Source organism: Mus caroli, chromosome 11, assembly GCF_900094665.2.
Source record: "Mus caroli chromosome 11, CAROLI_EIJ_v1.1, whole genome shotgun sequence".
Lineage (NCBI taxonomy): Eukaryota > Metazoa > Chordata > Mammalia > Rodentia > Muridae > Mus > Mus caroli.
Window position 1 is genome coordinate 5703534 of NC_034580.1, and position 9820 is coordinate 5713353.

Here is a 9820-nt window from a genome sequence, read left to right on the forward strand (position 1 = left end):
GGATTAAAGGTGTGCGCCAGCACGCCCGGCCTGTGGTTTCTCATTTTGTGTTGGCTAGCTTTATGTAAATTTGATATAGGCTAGACATCAGAGAGGAGGGAGCCTCAGTTGAGAAAATGTCTCCATAAGATAGGGCTGTAGGCAATTAATTAGTAATTGATGGGTGAGCACCTAGACCACTGTGGGTACTGCCACCACTGGGCTCCTGGTATCCAGAAGAAAGCAGGCTAAGCAAGCTGTAAGGAGGAAGCCACTCCTCTGCCACCTCTGCATCAGCTCCTGCTTCCAGGTTCCTGCCCTGTTTGAGTTCCTGCCCTGGCTTTCTGCGATGATGAACAGTGCTGTGGAAAGTGTAAGCCAAATAAACCCTTTCCTCTCTAAGCTGCTTTTGGTCATGGTGTTTCATGACAACAATGGTAACTCTAACTGGGACACATCCTTTCTTTTTTGTCATTTAGGAAGGCTGGTCCTTGACAGAGCTACTCAGAACTTTCTGTTTTATTATTATATGGTCCAGTCTCAGGTCATCTTCTTCAGCCTTGTCGACTAACGGATGAGAGGTCCGCTTGGGTGCTTTCCATAAAGAGAAGGATATCACATTCAGGCCATTTGCTGTGCCTTTCTTTAAAACAACAAAAACAAACACAAAACCAAGGAGTCACAGAGCTTCGAGAAGCTCTTGAGGAGCTGCCTAGCTCAGTGGGGTGAGCAGGCGAGGAGGAGCAGAGCAGTGTGGAACCTCAGTCAGAGCCAGACCCGCCAATGAGTAAGCAACAGCTGAGGAGGAGACTCCGGTGTGTGAACGTGGATGGGCAAGGAAAGGGACGAGCTTCAGCTGAGCTGCAGATCAGCACAAGTGTATGCGCACAAGTGTGTGCAGGACTCTGATTATGGGAAACCTGATAGACTCAGCTGCTGGGAGACAGTCTATCCTGTCCTGACAGCACACAGCGAGAGCCCATGGCTGACAGCGGCAGGCTACAGCCCACTGCCACTCTAGCATGGCTGCTGGCTTTCTGGCTCTACACTGCTCAGCATCACTCTTCCTCAGCATCTCTAGATACCTCTGGCTCAAGGGAACTTTCAAGGCTGACTGTCTCAGCGAGCTCGATTCCCAGAACTGGGCATACTTGCATATGTAGGACACAGGAGGTGAGTAATGGAGAAGCAAACTCACTGCAAACTGCCTTGGTGGGAGTCACTTGCTGTCCGACAAGAAACTGCAGTAGTTTCTTGATGTCAATGTGCACCTTGGCCATGTCTTCTGGGTGTCTGTTTTGAGAGACACTGTCAGAGGCTGCAATGACATGAATGGTTTGTTAAGTCCAACATTCCTATAACAAGGAACTCAGAAATGTGCAAAGCGTGCTTGCTTACTAACTGAGAGACCCTACAGCTCTTTTTAGCAGTCTGATAGACTGCAATCTGTGAGTGTTACTCATTCAGTAGACATTTTTTCTTTTTTGGTTATTTTATTTATTTACATTTCAAATGTTATCCCCCATCCCAGTTTCCCCTCCACAATCCCCCTGTCCCCTCCTCTCTCCTCCTGCCTTCACGAGGGTCCTCCCCCACCCGCCCACCCACTTCTGCCTCAGCACTCTAGCATTCCCATACCCTGGGTCATTGAGCCTTCACAAGACCAAGAGGCTCCCCTCCTAGTGATGCCCGATAAGGCAATCCTCTTCAGCAGACATTTGAGCTAGTTACAATACTGTAATTTGACACCAAAATAACTCATGTCAGGGCTGGGGAGGTAGCTCAGGGGTTGATCACTTCCTTAGCATGCTGAGGCCATAGTCTCAATACGTATTATGAACAAACACACACCGCACCAAGCAAACCAAGGTCATTCACATCCTTTTGTCAGAAGCTTCATGCTATGGACTTCATTTTACTGGAGCAATGTGCCCCTCACTACAAAGTAAATGTTTCTTGCAGAGCTAGTAGTAATATTTGTGCTTATGTGGAAACAAACCTGGAATAACCAATCATCCTCTAAAGGTCATGGAGTCATCTTATCTGGACACATGTATATCAGAAAATGGCTCCCATTATTCCAGACACTTTTCTTCTGATCTGGCTACTTCTCTACTTAAGGACAGGATTCTACATTGAGCTTACTGCTCACTAAGCTATACAACCACCCCTCCCTTCAAGGCTTACTGAACTGATCCCACATGCCTTTCTGGCCTTTATGAGATGAAAAGTGTCACCAAGTATATCTGTACCATATTTTGTATCTGCCAACTTAAACTTGAAGGAAAAAATAGTTGAACTGACCAGAGAAAAAAAAGACACAACTTGTGACTCCAGCCCTGATGAGAATCTCAACTTCTCATGGCACAGTGACAGATGAAGGGCTATTAAGTTCTTAGAAATCACTGTTTTGACCAGAATCCCAGAGGAGGGAAGCACCCTTCTGTACCTTCTGTCTGGCAACCTGGCCCCTTGCCTAGTGCTAACTGCACTACTGTGTCACAGGGACAGGGAGTCTAATCTTAGCCCCTTCTCAAATGGGAAACAAAGAAAATCAAGCTTCAATGTGTTCATTGAGAACTTAATATATAAGAAACAAATTTATTAGAAGCAAAATATAACCCATAAGAAAACTCACGTAATAGAGGGTTTTCAAGATCCTTAAAATGAGTAGTCACACACACTAACTCAGTTTCTATCTTTAGGTTTAATTCTCCCTTTAGGTTTGCTTCAATCACCTGCAAATTGAATAAAAGTCAATATTAAAAAGGGGAAAAACAGCAGAAGTGGCAGAGCAGCAGGGACAGGATCCTTCCTGCCTAAATCTGCACCCAGGAGGTGGGGCTATTCCATAGTCCTCTGTGCACTGGTCTTGCCAGGAAAGAGCTGGTCTCCCAGGAGTACTGACAAAGGCTTACCGACCCATAGCAGGAACAAGCTCCAGCCAGAGACAGCAAGAACATCTAACACCAGAGATTATCATATGGCGAAAGGCAAATGCAAGAATCTTACCAACAGAAACCAAGACTACCTGGCATCATTTAGAACCCAGTACTTCCACGACAGCAAGTCCTGGATATCCCAAAACACCAGAAAAGCAAGATTTGGATTTAAAATTATATCTCATGATTCTGATAGAGGATTTTAAGAAGGACATAAAAAACTCCCTTAAAGAAATACAGGAGAACACAGACAAACAGGTAGAAGCCCTTAAAGAGGAAATACAAAAATCCCTTAAAGAATTACAGGAGAACACAGGTAAACAGGTGAAGGAATTGAACAAAACCATCCAGGGTCTAAAAATGGAAGTAAAAACAATAAACAAATCACAAAGGGAGACAACTCTAGAAATAGAAAATCTAGGAAAGAAGTCAGGAGCCAAAGATGCAAGCATCACCAACAGAATACAAGAGATAGAAGAGAGAATCTCCGGTGCAGAAGATACTATAGAAAACATTCACACAACAATCAAAGAAAATACAAAATGCAAGAAGATCCTAACTCAAAATATCCAGAAAATCTAGGACACAATGAGAAGACTAAACCTAAAGATAATAGGTATAGAAGTGAGTGAAGATTTCCAATTGAAAGGGCCAGTAAATATCTTCAACAAAATTATAGAAGAAAACTTTCCTAACCTAAAGAAAAAGATGCCATGAACAAACAAGAAGCGTACAGAATTCCAAATAGTTTGGACCAGAAAAGAAATTCCTCCTGTCACATAATAATCAAAACACCAAATGTACAAAACAAAGAAAGAATACTAAAAGCAGTAAGGGAAAAAGATCAAGTAACATGTAAAGGCAGACTTATCAGAATTATACCAGACTCCTTGCCAGAAACTATAAAAACCAGAAGAACCTGGGCAGATGTCATACAGACCCTAAAAGAACACAAATGTCAGCCCAGGCTATTATACCCAGCAAAACTCTCAATTACCATAGATGGAAAAAAAACAAGGTATTCCATGACAAAACCAAATTACACAGTATCTTTCCACAAATCTAGCCCTTCAAAGGATAATCAAGGGAAAACTCTAACACAAAGAGGGAAACTGCACCCTAGAAAAAGCAAGAATGTAATCTTTCAACAAAACTAAAAGAAGATAGCCACAGAATCCTAACTCTAACAACAAAAATAACAGGAAGCAACAATGACTTTTCCTTAATATCTCTTAATATCAATGGACTCAATTCCCCAATAAAAAGACATAGACTAACAGACTGGTTATGTAAACAGGACCCATCATTTTGCTGCATACAGGAAACTCAGTTCAGCCACAAAGACAGACACTACCTCAGAGTAAAAGGCTGGAAAGTAATTTTCCAAGCAAATGGTTCCAAGAAGTAGGCTAGAGTAGCCATTCTAATACTGAATAAAATTGACTTCCAACCTAAAGTTATCAAAAAAGATAAGGAGGGGCACTTCATACTTGTTAAAGGTAAAATCTACCAAGAAGAACTCTCAATTCTGAACATCTATGCTCCAAATGCAAGGGCACCCACATTCATAATAGAAACTTTACTAAAGGGCAAAGCATATGTTGTACCGCACACAATAATAGTGGGAGACTTTAACACCCCACTCTCATCATCAATGGACAGATCATGGAAACAGAAACTAAACAGAGAAACACGGAAACTAACAGAAGTTATGAAACAAATGGGTTTAACTGATAGCTATAGAACATTTTATCCTAAATCAAAAAAGATATACCTTCTTCTCAGCACCTTATGGTACTTTCTCCAAAATTGACCATATATTCGGTCACAAAACATGTCTCAACAGATACAAGAAAAGTGAAATAATCCCATGTATCCTATCAGATCCCCACGGACTAAGAATGATCTTCAACAACAACATAAATAATAGAAAACCCACATGCACGTTGAAGTTGAACACTCTACTCAATGATAACTTGGTCAAGGAGAAGATAACAAAGAAAATTAAAGACTATTTAGAGTTTAATGAAAATGAAGCCATAACATACCCAAACTTATGGAACATAATGTAAACAGTCCTAAGAGGAAAACTCATAGCTCTGAGTGCCTCCAAAAAGAAACTGGAGAGAGCATACACTAGCAGCTTGACAGCTTGTGTACCTAGCACACCTGATAGCTCTAGAACAAAAAGAAGCAAATTCACCCAAGAGGAGTAGACAGCAGGAAATAATCAAACTCAGGGCTGAAATCAACCAAGTGGAAACAAAAAGACTATACAAAGAATCAACCAAAGAAGGAGCTAGTCCTTTGAAAAAATCAACAAAATAGATAAACCCTTAGCCTGACTAACTAGAGTGCACAGGGACAGTATCCAAATTAACAAAATAAAAAATGAAAAGGGAGACATAACAAAAGAAACTGAGGAAATCTAAAAAAAATCATCAGGTCCTACCACAAAAGTCTATATTCAACGAAACTGGAAAACCTGGACGAAATGGACAATTTTCTAGAGAGATACCAGGCACCAAAGTTAAATCAGGATCAGATTAATGATCTAAATAGTCTTATATCCCCTAAAGAAATAGAAACAGTCATTAATAGTCTCCCAACCAAAAAAAGCCCAGGATCTGATGAGTTTAGTGCAGAGTTCTATCAGACCTTCAATGAAGACCTAATTCCAATTCTCCTCAAACTATTCCACAAAATAGAAACAGAAGGTACTCTATCCAATTTATTCTATGAAGCCACAGTTACTCTGATACCTAAACCACATAAAGAACCAACAAAGAAAGAGAACTTCAGACTAATTTCCCTTATGAATATCGATGCAAAAATACTCAATAAAATTCTCACTAACTGAATCCAAGAACACATCAAAAAAAAAAAAAATCATCCATCATGATCAAGTAGGCTTTATCCCAGGGATGCAGGGATGGTTTAATACTTGGAAATCCATCAATGTAATCCACTACATAAACAAACTCAAAGAAAAAAACCATATTAGATGCTGAAAAAGCATTTGACAAAATCCAACACCCGTTCATGATTAAAGTCTTGGAAAGATCAGGAATTCAATGCCCATACCTAAACATAGTAAAAGCAATATACAGCAAACCAGTAGCCAACATCAAACTAAATGGAAAGAAACTTGAAGCAATCCCACTAAAATCAGGGACTAGACAAGGCTGCCTACTCTCTCCCTACCTATTCATTATAGTACTTGAAGTCCTAGCTAGAGCAATTAGACAACAAAATGAGATCAAAGGGATACAAATTGAAAAGGAAGAAATCAAAATATCAACTATTTGCAGATGATATGATAGTATACTTACATTAACCCAATAATTCCACCAGAGAACTCCTTAAGCCTGATAAACAACTTCAGCAAAGTAGCTGGGTATAAAAATTAGGGAAACAACACCATTCACAATAGTCATAAATAATACTAAATATCTTGGTGTGACTCTAACTAAGCAAGTGAAAATTCTGTATGATAAGAACTTCAAGTCTCTGAAGAAAGAAATCGAAGAAGATCTCAGAAGATGGAAAGATCTCTCATGCTCATGGATTGACAGAATTAATATAGTAAAAATGGCTATCGTGAGGAAAGCAATCTACAGATTCAATGCAATCCCCATCAAAATTCCAACTCAATTCTTTATAGAGTTAGGAAGAGCAATTTGCAAATTCATCTGGAATAACAAAAAACCTAGGATAGCAAAAACTATTCTCAACAATAAAAGAAATTCTGGTGGAATCACCATCCCTGATCTCAAGCTGTACTACAGAGCAATTGTGATAAAAACTGCATGGTATTTATACAGTAACAGGCAGGTAGGTCAATGGAATAGAATTGAAGACCCAGAAATGAACCCACACACCTATGGTCACTTGATCTTTGACAAGGAAGCTAAAACCATCCAGTGGGAAAAAAGACAGCATTTTCAACAAATGGTACTGGCTCAACTGGTGGTTAGCATGTAGAAGAATGGGAAATAGATCCATTCTTATCTCCTTGTACAAAGCTAAAGTCCAAATGGATCAAGGACTTTCACATAAAACCAGATACACTGAAACTAATAGAAAACAAAGTGGGGGTGAGCCTTGTGCACATGGGCACCAGGGGAAATTTTTCTGAAAAGAACACCAATAGCTTATGCTCTAAGATCAAGAATTGACAAATGGGACCTCATAAAATTGCTACAAGTTCACCCATAATATCTCTTTTATTTCCCCTTCCAATATAGCCATCATCTCTAAAAAAAATGTACAATATCAGAATCATGCCCCTCAGAACTCAAGGCCAAAGTCCATTGGAACTGTGAACATGTATTGTACTTTGTATCAACATGTGCACATATTTCATTTCTTCAAAATTGCAAAGCTTCTGTAAGGCAAAGGACACTGTCAATTGGACAAAATGGCAACCACCAGGTTGGGAAAAAATATTTACCAACACTACATCTGATCAAGGGCTAATATCTAATATATGCAAAGAACTCATGAAGTTAAGACTCCAGAGAACCAAATAACCCTATTAAAAAATAGGGTACAGAGCTAAACAAAGAATTCTTAACTGAGGAATATCGAATGGCTGAGAAGCTCTAAAGAAATGTTCAACATCCTTAGTCATCAGGGAAATGCAAATCAAAACAACCCTGAGATTCTACCTCACGCCAGTCAGAATGGCTAAGATCAAAAACTCAGGTAACAGCAGATGCTGACGAGGAGGTGGAGAAAGAGGAACACTCCTCCATTGCTGGTGGGACTGCAAGCTGGTACAACCACTCTGGAAATCAGTTTGGTGGTTTCTCAGAAAATTGGAGCAGGGGCAAGTGGTGTCCAACCCTGAAAATCTCATCTTGAGAGTGGTAGAAGTAAGAGCACTCCCTCACCAGCCTCAGACGTGGTCCTGCACCCCGACTTTTGCCCACACCAGAGGAACTCACCAGGTTAAACTTGCTCTCTCCTTGTCCAGCAAGCTCCTGGAACTCCTCCCTATGCAGATGACCACCTGGCCCCAGTCAATGCTGTACACCCATCTCATAGCCTCTACTCTGGCTCAAAGGTTTAAAATGCCTTTGTTCCTCCCATTAAATGAGCTGCTCCCTGAAACCTGCTCACTGGCCCCCTAAGGTCTGCAGCACCCCTCAGTGTTCTCTCCTCCCTTCTCTGGATCCCCTGGTTGTGGTTATACAGCCACTTTGGAAGGTGAAGCGGAGGGAGAAGGACAGGAGACAGCAGGCGTTGACCAGTTTCAAGGCATGCTAATGCTGCACCTTGAAGAGCTGTGCTGGCAGGGTACCTTCCTGTCCTCTCACTTCCCCAGAACCCTCTGCCAGCAATGCACATAGCATGGTCCTGTTGACACAGGCACCTACCTTCCCTCTCCAGATTAGGAAACACATTTGTGTTCCTGGTTGGCAGAATGCTGACAGCAGACTGCATGGGGCCCTTACCAACAACCAAACCAGAAATGAAGTGTGCCTTGAACAGGTTGGCAAATCTCCTTTCAGATAAAAGAACCAGGATGCGCATGGTTGGAGCTTAAGAAGAAAGGAGACTCCTGTGAGCTATGGCAACAGTACCAGGGCAGAGAGAACAGGAGTTGAAGAGAGGGTCCTGTGGGGAAAGGGGGAGTGTTGGAGCCCTGAGTCCTCTCCCCAAGTAACAACTGTGAGCATTGCTGCTCTGTCCTGGTACAGCAGTAGCCACGCCAGCCCCCTCTGAGTCTGGCCTCAGCTATCATTTATGCAGGATCTTCGTACAGGACTCAGCCATGATCCTCTACTGATGATGGGTGTCCATGTACTTGTGGAGATGGACTGAGATGATTTCCTACCTTTGCAAACTCTTTATTCCACCAACTATTAAGACATGCCGCCTCTCCCAGAGGCATCTATTTAGTTCTTCAGAATCTGGCTCCCCAGGCACCCACAAAGAGCTCATTAAGCAGTTGGCCATTCTAGCTCAGTAACTGCCTGTTAGCATTTTTCGAGCACAGAAATGAAACAACTACCACCGCTCTCATTCTCACTCGCCACTTTGCTGACTCCTTTCTAAGACAGAAAGAAAAAGCCACTCAATACCTCAATTTGTTGCCTGACATTTCCCTCTGGGCTTCTCGAACCTCCTAGAAGTTCCTTAGAGGAAGCCAGTCTAGCAACCAGAGCAATACCATGGCAGTGGCAGTGAACACTACTGCCAGCACAGTGCGTGCCACATCCAGGAAAACTGATTTTCCCTTCAGAGAGCAGCTACAAAGACTAAGGAAAGGACAGCGTTTGGTTGGACAAGCTTAGTGGCAGCACTGCTCTGAAGTGAGAACTCAAGAGAAAGATAACACTTCCTAGGTTTCAAAAGCCTTTTGTGGTGTAAAGATTCCAACAAGAGCTAAATGCTATAAACCACAGACAGACTCAAAGAAGCTAAGTAAGGAGGGCCCAAAGGGGTTGGGGTGGGGAATACCTGAATCTCATTGAGAAATGGAAAGAAATTAAACATTAGGAGTGGATAAAGGGAGGGGACAGGGTGGGAGAGCGGGGAGGGATGGGAACAGGAAGGAAGAGACGGGGGAAGGATAGAGGAAGAGAGTACTAGAAAAGACAACTGGATTGGGGGTGGGAGGTGGCATCTCTGGGACAAGCTAGGACAATGGAAACTCCCAAGAATCTACGAGGATGATTGCTAAGACTCCTAGCAATGGAGCTATGGAGCCTGAACTGGCTATCTCCTGTAACCAGGCAAGACTTCCGATGGAGGGATTGGAACACCAACCCAGTCACAAAACCCACAACCTGGTCCAGTCCAATCACGCGGGACCTGAGACTGCTCTGGTTGGGGAGGCAGAAATCCGGCCTACGTAGGGCCACAAGCCTCTTCCGGTCAGAAAAGCACCG

At 42.2% G+C, this 9820-nt stretch overlaps 1 protein-coding gene across 3 annotated transcripts in view; it reads right to left on the reverse strand.

Annotated features, from left to right (window-relative positions):
- Positions 1–9820, reverse strand: part of Hus1 (HUS1 checkpoint clamp component) — a 20321-nt gene that overhangs the window by 4313 nt on the left and 6188 nt on the right. For 2 of the 3 annotated variants that reach the window (XM_021177477.2, XM_021177476.2), the window contains exons 6-7: positions 2618–2717; positions 1178–1297 (exon numbers count right to left, since the gene is read on the reverse strand). In XM_021177477.2, coding sequence (XP_021033136.1) covers positions 1178–1297; positions 2618–2717 — 220 coding nt within the window. Of the gene's footprint in view, positions 1–788; positions 1298–2617; positions 2718–9820 lie in introns of those variants that run through there. The other variant, XM_021177475.2, reaches the window with a different exon arrangement.